Here is a 19,862-nt window from a genome sequence, read left to right on the forward strand (position 1 = left end):
ATACAATGTCAAGTGAAAAGCAAACATGTTACCCACGTGCGCTGCCAATTTCAGTCGAGCGTCCTGCGTCACCTTAATCGCTTAAAACGCACATAACTAACTCCGAAAAGTTAGAGGTGCGTGCCTGGGATCATTCATTAGACTTTCTAAACGTATTCCGTTACTTATGCGACGTGGTACTGGTATGATCTGTGAATAACGAGTGTCGATTACATTTCCTTCCTAAACTGGTCAAATGTTATTTTGTATTAATCAGGTTGGATTACTTGGCATCCAAATTATTTGGACCAGAGATGCAGAGCTCGCATTAATGCAAGCACGACAGGATAAGAAGATAATGATAGACACAAATAATAAATTTTTGGAACTTTTAAATACCCTCATAGATCAAACGACGAGGGACTTAAGTAAAATTGAACGTACAAAGTTTGAAACTCTCATTACTATACACGTTCATCAAAGAGATATTTTTGATATGTTGGTAAGTGATAATCATTGACTTATTATAGTAGGTATAATCATATCACTGGTGATAATCTATACTTGTAACTAGCTAACGCCCGCGACTTTTTCCGCGTGAACTACACAAATTTCGAACCACTATTTTACCCCCTTAGGGGTTGAATTTTCAATCTTTTCTCAGCTGATGGCTACGTCATAATAGCTACTGCATGCCAAATTTCAGCCCGATCCTTCCAGTAGTTTTCGTTTTAATATATATATTTAGATACACACAGATTTAATGTATTATAGTACTTACTTGTAAGTAAGTACTATAATATATTATTATATATAATATTTATATATATATATATATATATATATATATATATATATATATATATATATAAATATATATAAATATAGTATATAGTATATAAATATTATATATATATATATATATATAATATTTATATACTATATGTATACTATAAAATAATATTTTTTAGAGATATTTGAGATAATAGCGAAGGAATAGCAAAACCGCCATAGCAATCTCGAACCGGGGATCTCCCACTAATAAGACCACAGTGCTTACCACTGCGTCAGGGAGGTCGTCAAAGTATTGTAATATCTAAATTCTATTTGCAGTGTCGTTTGAATGTTCGATCCGCTAATGACTTTGAATGGTTGAAACAATGCCGCTTTTATTTTAAAGAGGATGCAGATAAAACTTGGATATCAGTTACTGATGTTATATTCGCTTATCAAAATGAATATTTGGGATGTACTGAAAGGCTTGTTATTACGCCTTTGACAGACAGGTAAAAATCAACATTTATTGATCTACGTTCGTCATTCTAGTGTGTATTTACACACTAAACTATACTACCCGTAGAATATTCTTGTAAAAGATCAGTTGAAGCTTTGTATTTTTAACCGACTTCAAAAAAAGGATGAGGTTATCAATGCGACTGTATGTTTTTTTTTTGTATGTTTGTTCCGCGATTACTCCGTCAATTATGAACCGATTTTGATGATTCTTCTTTTGTTTTGTAGGACATACTTCCGAGGTGGTTTCGTTTTAATTTGGTAAAGATCTGATGAATATCTTCGGAGATGGAGAACGGAACTCCTCAAGAAAAAAGGAGGACGTTCTCAATTCGAATGTATGTCTTTTTGTATGTTTGTTACGCGATTTCTTCGCCAAATATGAACCGATTTATAATGATTCTTTGAAACAGTAGGTTTTAACCGGGCATATCATATTTTAGTACAATGGGGCCACTAAAAATTGTGAAATAAAAAAAATCAAAAAAAAATACCGACTTCAATAACCACCAACACTAAAAAGTAAAAAATAATTTACAGCCATGTCAAAAGTACAGCTCCGCCTTTCAAATAAGCACTAAAATCGCACTTTCGACATGACAATTGACACATAAAGTTAAAATGGCGCGTGAGAAGTAATTTTTTTTGTTTTATAAACAAATAAAATTGCCGGATTTGAACCGATGAAAATCCATCACCAATGAGATTCCTTAGGTGCCTCTACACTTCAAAAAAGACACTTGTTTGGTGTGGATTTTTTGATTGAGCCCCATTGAAATGCAAAAATTCCATCCAAAATTAGTCCACCAGGATACACCACCTGCAGCGGAATCACGATGGTCAATTTGACTGAAATTATATTTCGTACATAATTGCATTAAATGTTCTTTAAAATAATATAAAAATTGTGGCAATATCACTTACGCAGGTTATTTTATTTCATTTCAAAGTTCGAGCGCTCTTAATGAAAACCCCTTTAGAATTTAGATAGATAGATATTAAAGGATGCTTGTATCACGACTCATACATTATATATCTACTTTAGTTTGAATAACGTAAGTGTTTCAACAGATGCTATATAACCTTGGCGCAAGCATTAGCAATGAGCATGGGTGGCGCTCCCTGTGGCCCGGCAGGAACTGGGAAGACAGAGACTGTGAAGGATATGGGGAAAACTCTCGCCAAATACGTCGTCGTTTTCAACTGTTCCGATCAAATGGACTACAGGTATATTGCAAAAATTTCAAATTCTCACGCGCCATTTTAACTTTTTGTGTCAACTGTCATGTCAAAGTGCGATTTTAGTCCTTATTATAAAAGTGAATCATACTTTTGACTTGACAGTTGACACATATAACTAAAATGGTACGTGAGTTCTCATTTTGTACGGACTATACCTATTGGGTTTCATGTTTTCGTCCCCGAGTCGAAAAATTACTCCTTAGCACCACTTCAAAAATCTGTATTATACTTTCTACGAGATTGCTTTCTTATATGCCAAGCTTAATGGATTAAAGGCACATTTTTAAATTAAAAATATATAGAACAAAACCTTGCAAGGTTGAATTAGTTAGCGCGAAAATTAGTGTGGAAGTGTAACTGTAGGTACTATAGTGCAGAGAAGCTCTTGTGCCTACCTAACTAATCAAATTTTTAGTATTTGTACGTAGAACCTAGATTTTAAGTAGGAGTAGGCTGTAATATTTTTCTTATTTGATTTTAGAGGTCTTGGGCGTATTTATAAAGGATTAGCTCAGTCTGGCTCGTGGGGTTGTTTCGACGAATTTAACCGCATAGAACTACCAGTTCTTTCAGTTGCAGCTCAACAAGTTGCCGTGGTTCTCTCTGCTAAGAAAGAGAAGAAGAAAACGTTCCTTTTCACAGATGGCGATATGTCGGAAATGTGTCCTGAGTTTGGAATATTTATTACAATGGTGAAAAAAAAATATTTTTGAAGTAGAAGTTCCCTTTGCTATCTTCTAAAGTCATATTAATTTTTTTTTAGAATCCTGGTTATGCGGGCCGTAAAGAGCTTCCTGAGAATTTGAAAATACAATTTCGTACCGTGGCAATGATGGTGCCAGATCGTCAAATTATCATAAGAGTTAAACTAGCGTCTTGTGGTTTTCTAGAAAATATTACTTTGGCGCGAAAATTTTATACATTGTATAAGCTGTGTGAAGAACAGCTTACGAAACAGGTAAAAAAATGACTTATTTAAATCTAAATAAATAAAAATGAATCGCCAAAATGTATTATGCGCATAACTTCTGAACGACTGCACCAAATTGAATAATTCCTTTTCTTTGTGTTTGTAATTATTGTAAGGACAAGGTTTATATGAAAGATTACTTTTTGAAAAATCCACGGGAATAGAAAAATCCTGTGGGACGCGAATGAAATCGCGGCCAACAGAAAGTTTAATTTTAAGAATTAATTTGCGACGGCCAAAACACTATTAAATTAACACCATGAGCGGTTGAAATTATTTTATAATTTTTTATCATCGTATAATGCTAGCCTGAAAACCTAACACAACATAGTTATCTTACTAATCTGGACTAGAATCTGACAGCTGAATGCATAATATTATCAACATCAAACAGCCTAAATCAAGCCTACAATCAGGCTAATTATTAGTCCACTACTCGGTACTCAAGCTGTTTCTCAGGCAAGCCCTGAAAATAAATACATGTCTTGAATCTACAGGTCTGCCGGTTATAATCACAAAAAATATATTTGTTCGTTGTTTTAGGTTCACTATGACTTTGGTTTACGAAATATTCTTTCTGTACTGCGTACTCTTGGAGCTGTAAAGCGAGTAAATACAAAAGATAACGAAAGCACCATTGTAATGAGAGTTCTGAGAGACATGAATTTATCGAAACTTATCGATGAAGACGAACCTCTGTTTATATCGCTTGTAGCAGATTTATTTCCAAACCAAGCTTTAGAGAAAACAACATATTCTGAACTGGAAGATGCCATAAGAAAACAAGTCGATCTAACCGGATTAATTTATCACCCACCTTGGGTCTTAAAAATAATTCAGGTAAATTTGACAAAGTGACTCTAATGAACGACGAAGACGCGGTACCATTCATCATTAGACCGTCAAGTCCAATTCCCTGAATTTTCAGTACTTACGTCTTTTATGACCTATTTCCGAAAATTTCTGTCTACTAGGTCTAATTTCGGTAGTTCCAAGTAGCTAGAGCTATTTTTAACCAATTTTAAAAAGAAAAATTCAAAGAGTATTTTTTTCGGCGATGATACTCCGCAACTCAGTCAAAATGAACGCTAAAGATTTCAATGCAATAAGTACAAATAAAATATCTATATTAAGAGCCTGTGAGGGCCAGATATTCGTTGTTTTATAAAAGCTTCTCTGAGCATACGTCCAACACAGGTAGGAACGATCAGCGAGTATGAGCTTGGATCAGGCAACAGGTAACAAAGGTGTATAAAATTACTCCCCAAATTCGACAAAGTATTTTTTATACTCACGTTATAAAATTAAAATCTGAATTTTATATAGGTATGTACAGTACCATATCTTTACCATAAAGGCACACGTTTTTCTGATTCGCCTTCAGTTAAATTTTGAAGTTAAGTCCTAACAAAGCTAGTCTCAGTTTATTGTATCAATAAACTTGTTACCTTTCGTTTTTATTCAAAAATATAAGCGAATTATAAATGAATCATTTATCCAAAGTTATTTTTTTTATAAATATAAAAATAAAATATAATATAAAAAAACAATAACTTCTGGTTCCCAATAGTAGATATATATATTTTCAGTTGTATGAAACGCAACGTGTACGCCATGGAATAATGACACTGGGACCTCCAGGTGCTGGAAAAACTACGTGCATACAAACTTTAATGGAAGCTCTGTCAGATATTGAAGATCCACACCGGTAGGTGATAAGCTGCAACAAATTTTTAGTAGGAAAATGATAATAATCTACATTGGTGCAACCCTTTTTTCCATGTTTAGAGAGATGCGTATGAACCCAAAAGCAATAACGGCTGCGCAAATGTTTGGTCGGCTAGATGTTGCTACTAATGATTGGACTGATGGCATTTTCTCCGCTTTATGGAGGAAAACACTTAAAATTAAAACTGGAGAGCATATATGGCTAGTGCTAGACGGACCGGTTGACAGTATATGGATAGAAAATTTAAACTCCGTGCTGGATGATAATAAGACTTTAACATTAGCAAATGGTGATCGCCTGACTATGTCGCCCACATCCAAAATAATATTTGAACCTGAAAACATTGATAATGCATCCCCTGCTACTGTTTCACGAAACGGAATGGTATACATGAGCGCTTCAGGATTGGATTGGGAGCCAGGTAACCCTTTGTTGAATTATTTATTTTTGCTGTTATGAAACTGAATAATCATTCAATGTGTTGTAGAGTTAAGGATCATTTGAACTGTAATTTAACATTTTTATGATTTTAGTTTTAAATGCGTGGCTTAAATCTAGATCACCAAGAGAACTAGAAGTGTTTAGTGCTTTGTTTCAAGAAACTTTTCTAACCACGTATACCTGGTGCACACAGAATCTGATATTTAGCATGCGAGTTCTACAAAGTAATATTATAAGCCAAATGCTTGATTTACTAGAAGGATTGGTACCACCACAAATTGTAGAAATAGAAGAGCCTTCTGCTAGTAAATCTGTCAATGGCGATATTGACGATGAGGATGAAAAAGAAAAGGTGGAAGAAATTGAATTATTCACACATGAGCATCTACACAAAATTTACGTGTTTACATTAGTTTGGGGCTTCGGATCTCTATTGGAAACAGAGGATAGATTTCGTTTCGATTCATTCATTAAAACCACATTTAAATCAGTTCTTGATTTACCAAAGCATCCTAACAACAAATCGAGTATACTTTTTGATTTTTATGTAAAACATCCTGGCAAGTGGGTATTATGGGATGATTTAATGACAAATTATATTTATCCCGACGTAGCAACTCCTGATTACTCAAACATCCTTGTACCTATCGTGGATAATGTTCGAATTAACTACCTCATTCATTGCATTGCCAAGCAAGGAAAAGCTGTATTACTCTTGGGCGAACAAGGATCAGCCAAAACTGTTATGATGAAAGCATATATGAAAAACGCTAATCCAGAGCAGTTTATGGGAAGATCTTTTAATTTTTCTTCGGCCACAAGTCCATATCAGTTTCAAAAAACAATTGAAAGCTACGTAGAAAAACGTAGTGGAATGACATTTGGACCGCCGGGAGGAAAGAAAATGCTAGTTTTTATAGATGACATCAATTTACCCCAAATTAATGAGTGGGGAGATCAAATCACCAACGAAATAGTAAGACAAACGATGAGTATGGGTGGGTTCTATAGTTTGGAGAAACCTGGTGATTTTACCACTATCGTTGACATTCAGTTTTTAGGAGCTATGGGCCAACCAGGTTGTTAAGCATCCTACATATTATTTTCCGACTGAATTAACAAGCTGTCAATCATTCTTAACAACTGTTATTTACTATTTTAGGTGGAGGTAGGAATGATATTCCATCAAGGTTAAAACGCCAATTTTCAATATTCAATTGTCCTTTGCCTAATAAAGAGTCTATCGATAAAATTTTCAAAGTTATTGGTGAGGGGCATTACAATGCCAAGAGGGGTTTCACCGCCGAAGTAAGATCACTAATCAAAAAAATTATTCCTTTAACCAGGGAATTATGGACGAGTACCCGTAAGAACTTATTACCTACTCCTGCAAAATTTCATTATGTGTTTTCTTTGAGAGATTTATCAAGAGTGTGGCAAGGGATGGTAGGCACGTTACCAAGTGTAATTGAATCTGAAAAATGTTTGATGCTTTTGTGGAAACACGAATGTTCAAGAGTATTTTTAGATCGATTTACACATCAAACTGACAAAGATTGGTTTAATAGTGCTCTTTACAGTATTACTGAGGAATTATTAGGACCGGAATACAAAAAAATGATGGAATCTGATCCTGTATTTGTGGACTTTATGAGGCATGTAATTTTTGGGTATTTAATTGATTTACTTTATAAATATTGAGGTTACTCTACCTATGCAATATTTTTCCAGGGATGCTCCAGAACCTACAGGAGAAGAAGGTGAAGATGCCGATATGGAATTACCAAAAGTTTATGAACCAGTTTTTGACTACCCTGAATTAAGAGACCGATTAGAAATGTTCCTTTCTCAGTTTAATGAAATGGTTAGGGGTTCAGGAATGGACCTTGTATTCTTTCCAGATGCTATGTTGCACTTAGTAAAAATATCAAGAGTTATACGTCATCCTAGGGGAAATGTTATGTTGGTTGGCGTGGGAGGCTCAGGCAAACAGTCCTTAACAAAACTATCAACCTTTATAGCAGGATATCGGTCTTTTCAAATTGCATTGACAAGGTCCTACAACGTTGGTAACTTTTTAGAAGATCTAAAGTTGCTTTATAGATCTTGTGGTGTCCAGGGAAAAGGTACAACGTTTATTTTTACTGACTTGGATATCAAAGAAGAAGGGTTTCTAGAATACTTGAACAATATTTTGTCCTCGGGCGTAATATCTAATTTATTTACAAAAGATGAGCAACAGGAAATAGTTTCAGAATTGACTCCCATTATGAAACGCGAGAATCAGAAACGAACTTTAACGAATGAACTAGTAATGGAATATTTTTTGAATAGAACCTGCCAAAACCTTCATGTAGTTTTATGTTTCTCTCCTGTAAGTAACTTATAATGAAAATATTTTTACATTGTCTGATACACATTAGACATCCTCTTCTTCCAGATTTAGCTGCACACGTGTGTGTGGAGCCTGGAAGAAGAGGAGTAAAGGAACTGTGAGGATTGCATTTGATCAATTGATATAGATATGGATCTGGATTTCTAGAGTTCCAGTAAACAATTGTGTGAAGGAGTTGAACGGCACAGTCCCCGACTTCTCAGCCTATTAATTATTATTTTATTTCTTCGATGGGGCTGTCCAGATTCTATAGCGCTGTTGTTGCGATGCGAGAATATATCGCTTCTTTGTTGTCATGAGTAAAATATGCGCATCCCTGGTGCGCCGGGTATGGGCCAGCGCCAACAAAGTCGTGAGCATTATAGTCAGCAGGTTCGACTATAATGCGCTGAACCGCTGCTGCAAGGTTTCAGTTGGTGTAGAAACCATGCAATAGTGGTGGTGGTCACATAAGTTTTATTGGATTTCATTTAGTTATTCTCATACTTAGTCATTAATTAGCGTATTTTTGTGTATGAGTCTTAATTACTTGAAATAAACTTAATATGTTTATTTGTTTATTTCTTTCTTTATATCAATTGATAAACTGTGGTCCTCAAACTATGCATACTTATAGTAAGCGCCAGGTCGAGATGGCAGTCGGGGTCGGGACGTCCCGCACATCCGCACAGCCCCCGTGCTAACCTAACCAGATACGGGATAGAGCGGGTGACGTGCGGTTGTGCGGAGCGTCCTTCCCGCCTCATACCCTGACTGCCATCTCGACCTGTCGCGCACTATAGGTAACCTTCAAACAATACGTTAACAACAAACAAAACACAACGAATAAAAATGTAAAATTAAAATTATATTTATTTTATAGGTTAGTGAAGCTTTTAGATACCGAGCTTTACGATTTCCAGCCCTTATATCTGGTTGTACTATTGATTGGTTTCAACCATGGCCAAAAGATGCACTTGTTGCAGTAGCAGACCATTTTCTTACTGATTTTGAAATAGAATGTACAAAAGAAGTTAAGAAAGAACTCGTAACGGTTCTCGGCACCATCCAAGATGTTGTATCTACTGTTTCTACTGAGTATTTTCAAAGATTTCGCCGCTCGTCACATGTCACTCCTAAATCTTATCTCAGTTTTATTGGTGGTTATAAAACTATATACCAGATGAAGCAGAAAGAGTTGGGAGATGGTGCTTTGAGAATGGATACTGGTTTAGAAAAATTACGGGAAGCATCAATATCCGTAGAAGTTTTAAAGAAAGATCTGGCTGTAATGGAACAAGATTTAGCATTAGCTTCGGAAAAAGCAGACCGCGTTCTTTCAGAAGTTACAGACAGAGCAATGCAAGCAGAAATTGTGAAAAATCAAGTACAAATTGTTAAAGAAAAAGCTGAAGCTTTAGTAGCTTACATAGCAGAAGAAAAAGAAAAGGCTGAGAGGAAATTAGAAGCAGCTAAACCTGCGCTAGAAGAAGCTGAAGCTGCGCTTAACACAATCAAACCTGCACATATAGCAACAGTTAGAAAATTAGGTCGTCCACCGCATCTCATCATGAGAATAATGGATTGCGTTTTGATTCTGTTTCAACGTCGATTGCATCCCTTGATATCAGATACGGCTGCCCCATGTCCTAAACCATCTTGGGCTGAATCTCTCAAAGTACGTTAACATACTCGTTAATATCTTTGTTGCAGTAAGAACTTAAATTTTGAAATGCTTGCTATTTTGTGGACTGCGGTTAGGCATTTTTTTTTCATTTGTTCGATTAAACTAATATCCTTATACCAAAATGATGCGTTACAGTTTAGAACAGCATTAATTAATTACTTATTGAAAACATATGATTTATGTAGATAATTTTTCCCTTTCTGTTGAACGCACTTACTTGAAAACATAAAAAAGTGTGACATTTAAAGCTTTAATTTATCTTTTATTAACGATAAATTTATGCAAATATATTTTTTATCTACCCAGATGATGGCCAGCACTACTTTTTTGCTGCAACTTCAAAACTACCCAAAAGACATCATCAATAATGAAATGGTGGAACACCTTACTCCCTATTTTGAAATGGAAGATTACAACATGGATACCGCAAAACGGGTGTGTGGAGACGTAGCCGGTTTGCTATCCTGGACCAAAGCTATGGCATTTTTTCACAGTGTCAATAAAGAGGTTTTACCTTTAAAAGCCAGCTTAATGTTGCAAGAAGCAAGGTTGAAGGTAATTCAATTTTTTATAAAATAATGATAACTTGGTCAGTTTATTTTTCATTCAATATACTATATTATAGGTGGCAATGGAAGATTTAGCATCTGCGGAAAGGCAGTTAGAAGATCGTGAATTGTCCTTGAGGAAAGTTAAAGACCAGTACGAAGCTGCCGTTTCAGAAAAGCAGCAGCTTACAGATGCTGCGAATATATGCTTGCGGAAAATGACAGCAGCAACTCAACTTATAAATGGACTAGGTGGTGAAAAAATTCGATGGACACAACAAAGTAAAGACTTTAAAGAACAACTTGGTAGATTGGTAGGTGATGTAGTTCTTGCCACCGGATTCTTATCGTATTGTGGACCTTACAATCAAGAATTTAGGAATAGTTTATTTAATACTTGGATGGATATATTGAAAAGCAAAAAAATTCCTGTAACAGACAATTTGAACATCACAAATATGTTAGTTGAAAATGCAACGATATCTGAATGGACACTTCAAGGTCTACCAAATGACGAGTTATCTGTTCAAAACGCACTTATTGTTACCAAGTCTAGCTCATATCCACTATTAGTAGATCCACAGAGTCAAGGAAAGAATTGGATAAAAAATAAGGAATCTTCAAATGAGCTACAAATTACGTCATTAAATCATAAATATTTCCGAACTCATCTAGAAGACAGTTTATCATTAGGAAGGCCACTTTTAATAGAAGATGTTGGTGTCGAATTAGATCCGGTTATAGACAATGTTCTCGAGAAAAATTTCATAAAATCAGGGTCAATAGAAAAAGTCATTGTAGGCGATAAGGAATGTGATGTTATGCGTGGTTTTATGCTTTACATTACTACGAAGCTTCCTAATCCTCCTTATTCTCCAGAAATTAGTGCTAAAACTTCTATAATTGACTTTACTGTAACAATGCAAGGTCTTGAAGACCAATTGCTAGGTAGAGTAATATTAATGGAAAAATCAGACTTGGAAGAAGAACGAGTGGCTTTGTTCGAGTCTGTTATGAAAAATCAAAGAAGTATGAAAGAGCTAGAAAGTAATCTACTTTGTCGCTTAACTTCTTCAGAAGGTTCTCTGGTAGACGATGAAGCTCTTATACAGGTTTTACAAATAACAAAATCGACAGCTGAAGAAGTTAATGAAAAATTAAAAGTAGCCGAAGTTACTGAAAAAAAGATTATCAAAGCCAGAGAAGAATTTAGAGCAGTAGCAGCTAGAGGTTCCATATTGTATTTCTTGATAGTAGAGATGAGCAATGTTAATATTATGTATCAAAATTCGTTGAAACAATTTCTTACCATATTTGATAACTCTATAACAAAGTCTACAAAAAGTAACGTTACAGAAGAACGCATCAATTTAATTCTGAAATATTTAACGCATGAAGTGTGGGCTTTTACTTTACGTAGTTTGTACGAGAGACACAAATCGTTATTCACTTTGATGTTGGCTATGAAAATAGATTGCCAACGTGCACTTATTGCTCATGACGAGTTCATGGCATTTGTTAAAGGGGGTGCTTCTTTAGATCTAAACGCAGTTACTCCGAAACCTTTCAGATGGATCTTAGATATAACATGGCTAAATTTAGTAGAAATAAGTAAAATTAAAGTATTTTCTGATGTTTTGAGTAAGGTAAGTAGTTTTACAAATAATATTTTATATCTCTTAACGCTATTTTGATTAACAATCGATACCTACTTCATAGATAACAAGTAATGAAAAAGAGTGGCGTGTTTGGTATGAGAAAGCAAAACCTGAAGAAGAAGTTATTCCCAGTGGATATCATGAAAGCCTCGACGTTTTTCGAAAACTTTTACTTATCAGGTCATGGAGTCCAGATCGCACTCTTTCACAAGCTAGAAAATACATCGTTGGTAAGTGTTAACAAACAACTAAAATACTTTAATTTAAATGTGTGCTCATTCATATTCTTTTTAGATTCACTCGGTCCAGAATATGGCGAAGGAAGAATTCTCAACCTAGAAGCTACGTGGGAAGAATCAGAACCTCGCACTCCACTTATTTGTATACTTTCAATTGGATCCGACCCTTCTGCACAAATTGCATCATTAGCTAAACATAAAGAAATAGGTGAGTAAAATATCCTAAATGGAAAATAATTTGTATTGTTAGATGAATATTTAACAAATTAATAATTTTCACTACAGTTTTGAAAGCAGTGTCCATGGGTCAAGGTCAAGAAATCGTTGCTCGTAAAATGATATCCGATTCGATGTGTGATGGAGGTTGGGTGCTCTTGCAAAATATTCATTTGTCACTGCCATTTTGTGTAGAAGCTATGGATGCATTAATCGAAACAGAACATGTACAAGAATCATTTCGTCTTTGGCTAACGACTGAAGTACACACTGACTTTCCAATAGGGCTTTTACAAATGGCTATCAAATTTACCAATGAACCACCTCAGGGTATAAGGGCTAGTATGAAAAGGACATACCAAAATATAACGCAGGACACGTTAGATTATTCATCTTTATCCCAATGGCCACCTCTTTTATATGCAGTGGCATTTTTGCACACTATTGTTCAAGAAAGAAGAAAATTCGGTCCTTTGGGATGGAATATACCATACGAATTCAATCAAGCGGATTATGCAGCGAGCGTACAGTTTATACAAAATCATCTGGATGAAATAGATCCCAAGAAAGGCATTTCGTGGCCTACAATCTGTTATATGCTTGGAGAGGTTCAATATGGTGGTAGAGTTACCGATGACTTCGATAAACGATTACTCACAACATTTACTAATGTGTGGTTTTGCGATGTTTTACTCAGACCGGGTTTTGAGTTTTACAAGGGCTATAAAGTACCACAAACGAGAAATCTGCAGGGTTACGTAGATTATATCAATCAGTTGCCGCTGACTGATACACCTGAGGTGTTCGGCTTGCATGGCAATGCCGATATAACTTATCAAATCAACAGTGCTAAAGATATATTAGATACTATACTGAGTGTACAACCCAAGGAAGGTGGCTCTCAAGGAGGGGAAACGAGGGAAAGTATAGTGTACCGGCTAGCTGAAGATATGTTAGAAAAATTACCTAAACAATATATAACCTTCGAGGTAAGAGAATCTCTTCAGAAAATGGGCGCTTTTCTTCCGATGAACATCTTTTTAAGGTAAGGATGACATACAATGTCTTAAACCGCAATCTCCATCTCCCCTTTTAATAGGTATCTACATTTTGGTAAAAAATATATTTAATTATAACTTGCAGGCAAGAAATAGATCGCATCCAACTTGTTATTAAAACCGTTCACACGACACTCTGCGATTTAAAGTTAGCCATTGACGGGACTATCGTGATGAGCCAAGCGTTGCGAGAGTCTCTCGATGCCATGTATGACGCCCGAATTCCCCAATCGTGGTCAAAGGTACAAACAGTTTTATAATACATCACACTTTATACTTTATTTTTTTCCATGTCTGACAACAAACTGAACCAAATATAACGTAGAATCTGTCTGCAATTTTATCTGAGATCCTAACTTTACTGCTTGCTACTGCACTACAATAAAAAAATTACATGGTTTATAAGTTTGGGGTACTTTTCATTTCAATAAATTTTATATACCTACTTACAGTAAGTAGTTAACTTTTGCTAGACTATAGAGCATTGATTTCAGGTATCGTGGGAGTCGGCAACTTTAGGTTTTTGGTACACGGAGCTTTTGGAGCGTGAGCAACAATATCGTGCCTGGTTACGAAATGGAAGACCTACTGCTTTCTGGATGACAGGCTTTTTCAACCCCCAGGGCTTCCTCACCGCAATGAGACAGGTGATCTCTCATCATCAACATTTTGCATCAAATATGGTTTCTTAGATAGGAAAGAGATCTACAAAGCTTAACCACCTCCTCCCTTCTATCGCTCTAGAACATTTTGACGGGTACAAAAAAAATTTTTAATCCATGGTTGCCAGTACATAAGTTGTTTTTCTGATAAGGCAAATGGTTGGATTGGAAAGAATTAATATTTCATTTCATGCATTTTAATTAATTAAAAACAGGTAAGGATATTATATTAATAACACTTACTTATCTGTTTATACCTGGCAACTCCAGTTGCGCAGAGAGGAAAGTAGGCAACCTTTATTTTTCAACTCCTTAGGGTATATTCTCTCAGCTGATTCTCGACTTTCCTAAATAACATATCAGGAAGTTGATCAAAATCATTAAAATATTTTTTATTGTTTAACATTATCCGCACGTGATTTAGCGAGGGAACCTATTCGCGATGTATCAGTCTATACATTATGTACCATATATTTTCTATCATGATTAAATAACAGATGAGGGTAGATATTCTTAATAACGGGTCTTAGACCGTTATAGGCAGAGGTGAGTGTAGCCGAATATTTTTGGAAACAACTTCATTACAGCTTTACCACACGTTTGGAAATTGAAATTGTAAGTATACTGTTACTTCAGTGCATGCTGAAGACAAAACAGTATGTAACACAGAGAAAACTCAATGGGATTTTAGTTTGAGTTGTTATCAAAAATGACGCCGCACCTCTAGTGTGAAGTACGAGTAGTATAAGTCCCGCAAATTGCTATTGCGCTGGAACCATGTCTCATTAACATCCAAATGACGTCATTTTTATGTCAGCCGAAATAAAAATATACCATCAGCTCGAAACTTCAGTCTAGTGCTGACGTCACTAAAATGGCGGCCACACGCATGAGCAATTTGTGGGACTTATACCTAGTTACCCGTGCATGCGTGTGGAGGTGCACTTTAATGCCTAATAAATAAATAAATTGTTGTAGGAGGTGACTCGCAGTCACAAAGGTTGGGCATTAGATTCCGTAGTACTCCAAAATCACATTACAAAGGTGAATAGAGAGGATGTCCATGAAGGCCCTACTGAAGGTGTATACGTACACGGACTTTTTCTGGAAGGTAATATTCTGTACCTGCTGGCTGCTACATACTTCTCTTATAAAAGTAAATATCGACAAAAAGTAGCCTATCCGTAATAGCCTATCTCCGGGATGCATAGTAACTCAGTACGAAATTTCGTAAAACATTAAAAAGCATGACTCTTTAAAAACCCCGTAGGATAGAAAGTAGGATCACCATGATTTAGGAATGCAATTCCTTACAGAATGAGGGCTGAGTTGGGTCTGAGTTCAAATAGTCTTTACTTGGTAGGTACTCGTACCTCCAGCTCGTGTATAGATGTATAATTTATAACCGACAGTTTCTAAATCGTATCAGTTTTGGTGGTCAGGTCCCATATGATTGAGGAGTTGGAATCCAAATTTTTTATTGGACAATATCGCAAAAAAATTCTATCGATTAAAAAAATTACGCAAATCGGTTCAAAAATCTCGGAGATTTCGGTGTATATAGGTAGAAAAACACAACTCCTCTTTTTTTGGAAGTAGGTTAAGAAAGTAGTCTATGTTTCTCCATGGTTAATCCTCTACTTGTTTGTGAAATTCCCGTCAAAATAGGTTCAGCCGTTCCGATGATTAGCTCGTTCAAACCGACAGACAGATAGACAGCCAGACAATTTTTTTTAAAACGTTTGATTCAGTTGTGGAACAGTTCAAATAACCATATGAGCTTAATTTGAGGTAGTTATTTCGAAATAACAGACAGACACTTCATTTTTATTTATTAGTATACCTATCTTCTTTTTCTATATATAAAAATGAATCGCTAAATGTTTTGCTGATCGCAAATCTCGAGAACAGCTGAACCGATTTTGCTAATTCTTTTTTTATAATATTCTTTGAAGTACGGGGATGGTTCTTACGGAGAGAAAAATTTAAAAAAAACCTGAAAAAGAATCGACTGTTAGGCGGTACGAAGTTTGCCGGGGCAGCTAGTAGAGTATAGATATAGATTATCTAGCATATAATATATTCTCTATCACCATCAAAGAACAGGCAAGCAGGGGCCGGGATATACTCAGAACATGTTGACTGATGAAAAAATAGTTATCTACTTTTGATTCAAAAGAAGTTTGAGATTCCAAAATATCCTTCCGCAGGATTCTGAAAATTTTTATTCTTACAGGAGCATCACTGGACAGAAAATCTGGAAAGTTGATCGAATCCAAGGCTAAAGTTTTGTATGAACAAATGCCGGTTATCTATATATTCGCAATCAACACAACCGCAGGAAAGGACCCCAGGCTCTACGAGTGTCCGATCTACAGGAAGCCGCAACGAACTGATGCCAAGTACATCGGCTCTATCGACTTTGAAACTGATAGCAATCCTCGACACTGGACATTACGTGGCGTTGCCCTTTTGTGCGATATAAAATAAACTTTCAAAAAAGACTAGCATTTATCTATATTTATATAATATTGTATATTTAATATGGATTTGGACTTTAAAATGTGTCCACATGAAAAATAAACAGCTAAAAGTGGGATAGAATTTATTTATTTTATTAATCTAGCATTCACTACATACCTACCTACGTATGCTTTTAAATACACAAATAAAAACTTCCGTATTCAAAATTGTCATCTATCGAAACGATCCTCCCCGCCTTTCGAGCTGTCAAATTTCATAGTAGTTTCTTGACTTCATCATAGAGCACTAAGACCAATGCTCCACCCGTACCTCTAAGAACATTTGAGAAAGCGCCTTTGAAGAATGCACCAGGTCCTTCTGTTTTAAGAATGACTGCCCAGCAATGTAAGGTATTTTTATAAATGCGCTCGTGAGCCGGTCGGCCAGACTGCATCATCATTCGCCGCCTCACTGTGTCCAGAGGATACGATGCGATGCCGGCGATCGTTGTCACAGTCTGAAAACAGACGTGACAGTACTGTAAAACCGTTTTTCTGATCCATCGCTAAAAGATGTGACGTTAACAAAACACAAGATCCAATCTACTCGCACGATATATTTTTGCTCAACGTTTCTATATGAACCGCTAATGTATGGATTGCTGCCACGTATAACCTAAATACCTTCATGGCAAGAGTGAATAGACATCTTCTAGGCAAGCGCGCTCCAACCTAGACCTCATCATTGCTTTTGTTAATTGCGGTTCTGTTTTTAGAACATCAGATCAAATGATTCTGCCGATCAATATTTCACTTCATTTCGTCTCTCCACTCGTTCCCTCCATTATCGTCCATATCATGGGCGATAATGGAGGGAAAATGACAGCGTACAGGTGATTCGTTGTCGGTTGTACTGCTATTACCTTCAGCCTGCGAAACGAAAGAATGACTGAACGAACCAACGTGCGGCCGAATAGATGCCCGCTCACTTCATTCCGCTAAATCGATCAAAAAATTGTCTACTGCAAATGTCAGCAGCTGTCTAGGTACCTACTATGTTCGCTTAGTCATGTAGTTAGTTCGGCCATACACTAACAGCTTAAAATAGTTTATCGTTGAATAACGTAGGTACACAGACCACTCGAACTGTTGACAATTCAACGGTAGAATTACTAGTCATGATTGAATGCGTCAAGTTGTCTGTGTAAAGCCGTAAGTGCTTAGTGTGAACGAGTACTCTGGATCTGGAAAGGTTGTTAGAATTTTGATTTAGGTAAACTGTTTTTATTATGATGGCATACTTATAAAGGTGCAAACACATTAGTTGGTTGTGTTGCGGTGTTGTAACTCGTATTTTATGCAAATTTTTGCGTTGCACCATACCACAGTGTACAACACCATAACGTGTGTGCAGCCTGCAGTTTAAAAGCTAACAGCCTAACCAAAACAAAATTGACATTTGAAATGTCTTATTACCTGTGCAATTAACCAAGAATAGAATAGGGAAGTTTTTTTTGTATCAATCATTCCACGCGCAGTATCGTATAATCCAAAGTAAGTCGCACGGTAAATTATAATACCCTGAACTGATACTACAAATCCCCTGTACCAGCCCAATGGCCCATCTGCTTTTATGGTTTTCATTAAACAATCAACTATGCCATTGAATTCTTTCCCTTTTCCTTTGCCGATGTCAGCTGCTAACCTTAAAGAAAGACTCATCTTATTTGATCATTAAACATTTATATCCAACATCACATCGAATATTTTGTTATTTATCAGTCTAGGTACCTGGTTCGTGCAAAATCTAATGGATAGACAAAGCATAGAGATGTTGCGCCAGCAGCACCACCAGAGGCCAAATTACCAGCGAAATATTTCCAAAATTGAGTATTTTTATCAACTCCCTCGAGGAAAACCTGTTTGTAGACATCTTTAAAGGCAAAATTTAAAGCCTGCGTGGGGAAGTACCGAATAACGTTTGCCAAATTTCCTCGCCATAGAGACGCCAGGCCTTGCTCTCTCGGTATACGAATAAAGGCGTCGATAATGCCTGCAAAGTTAAAACCAAGCACTTAATACCTACCTACGTATTAACAAGTTAACAAACTAAAAATAATTACTTAAAAAAATAAGTTAGTAACGGAAACTCAATCAATAAGTACCTACTCAATAATATCGGATATAATGCGTAAAAAATGACTTTTCTCGCGCCATCTTGAACTTCATGTCAAAAGTATGTACGATTTTAGTCCTTATTTTAAAGGTGAACCGTGCTTTTGACATGGGAGTTGTCCCAAAGAGTTAAAATGGCGAGTGAAAAGTCATTTTACGTATATAATATACCTTTGTATCGTTTGTCTTCTGATATCTGCTTAGACACATGTTGCACTTGTAGGATTAGCTTGACCCGTTCAATAGGCGCCATCGCAGTCTTTGACACTGCAGCGGAGACCCCGCCTGCGATGAAATCCTTCAAAAATGCGCTAGGGTCTGGGCCTTTACCATCTCCTCCTCCATCTTTAACTTCTTTCTTGGCCATAATATGATTTACAAATATTTATTTTGTTTCCGCTCTTTTCGATTCCATCCGTATATAGATTATTCTTGCTGAACAAGTATAAAATTTTAGCAATATAAATATTATATCAGTCTCTGACAGATTTTTAATACTCAGATTTTCATGGTTCAAAATTAGAATATTAAAACAAATTGAGGAAAACTATTTTCTCAAATGAGGTCGATTTCATTCGATTCATCATCATCATCATTATCAACCGATGACGTCCACACTGGACATAGATCTCTTGTAGGGACTTCCATACGCCACGGTCTTACGCCACTTAAATCCAGTGGCTCCGTGCGACTCGCTTGATGTCGACTGTCCACGTGTGGTCTTCCAACGCTGCGCTTTACAGTGCGTAACCATTCTAGCACCTTGGGAGTTCACATAGAATAAAATATGCTCCTTTTTAAGAGCCCAAGCTAACTAATAATAAAAAAATTTAAGTACAATTTCTTGTACGATGGTACGGAACCCTTGACCGATTTTTCAGTTCTTTATAGCCAAAAATCCTGCAGAATAACTGCACGTGCCTACTACCTGCGCCCTAATATAAATGTGGATTAACATATTATTTACAATCATCTTGCTGATAATGTTTTCACATCTCTGTCATCAATAATTTGACATTTGAAGGAAAAAGACAAAACAGAGTATAACTATTCCACCGCTATTCCAGGTTTATTTGTTAGAGGGTTAATGTTTAATAGTTGTAGCCAGATATAACACGAAAAATTTAAT

General features: G+C 36.1%; 2 protein-coding genes across 2 annotated transcripts in view; one reads left to right on the forward strand and one right to left on the reverse strand.

The window, feature by feature from the left end:
* Positions 1-16,687, forward strand: part of Dhc1 (Dynein heavy chain 1) — a 46,383-nt gene extending 29,696 nt beyond the window's left edge. The window contains 21 exon segments of the mRNA XM_069508521.1: positions 257-481; positions 1,093-1,265; positions 2,344-2,499; positions 2,996-3,206; positions 3,278-3,472; positions 4,028-4,324; positions 5,074-5,192; positions 5,273-5,634; positions 5,747-6,733; positions 6,817-7,309; positions 7,386-8,028; positions 8,912-9,706; positions 10,022-10,270; positions 10,341-11,909; positions 11,983-12,151; positions 12,216-12,368; positions 12,446-13,421; positions 13,520-13,676; positions 13,929-14,081; positions 15,075-15,207; positions 16,333-16,687. Coding sequence (XP_069364622.1) covers positions 257-481; positions 1,093-1,265; positions 2,344-2,499; positions 2,996-3,206; positions 3,278-3,472; positions 4,028-4,324; positions 5,074-5,192; positions 5,273-5,634; positions 5,747-6,733; positions 6,817-7,309; positions 7,386-8,028; positions 8,912-9,706; positions 10,022-10,270; positions 10,341-11,909; positions 11,983-12,151; positions 12,216-12,368; positions 12,446-13,421; positions 13,520-13,676; positions 13,929-14,081; positions 15,075-15,207; positions 16,333-16,586 — 8,469 coding nt within the window. The 3' untranslated portion in view covers positions 16,587-16,687.
* An 11-nt stretch (positions 16,688-16,698) lies between these two features.
* Positions 16,699-19,240, reverse strand: LOC117995741 (ADP,ATP carrier protein 1-like). Its single transcript, XM_034983733.2, has 4 exons — positions 18,905-19,240; positions 18,350-18,611; positions 18,035-18,263; positions 16,699-17,076 (listed from the first exon to the last, which is right to left on the reverse strand). Exons 1-4 carry the CDS (start codon positions 19,098-19,100, stop codon positions 16,834-16,836), a joined length of 930 nt encoding a protein of 309 aa, XP_034839624.1. The 5' UTR covers positions 19,101-19,240; the 3' UTR covers positions 16,699-16,833.
* Between the last annotated feature and the right edge of the window lie 622 nt (positions 19,241-19,862).

Source organism: Maniola hyperantus, chromosome Z (assembly GCF_902806685.2).
Source record: "Maniola hyperantus chromosome Z, iAphHyp1.2, whole genome shotgun sequence".
Taxonomy (NCBI): domain Eukaryota; kingdom Metazoa; phylum Arthropoda; class Insecta; order Lepidoptera; family Nymphalidae; genus Maniola; species Maniola hyperantus.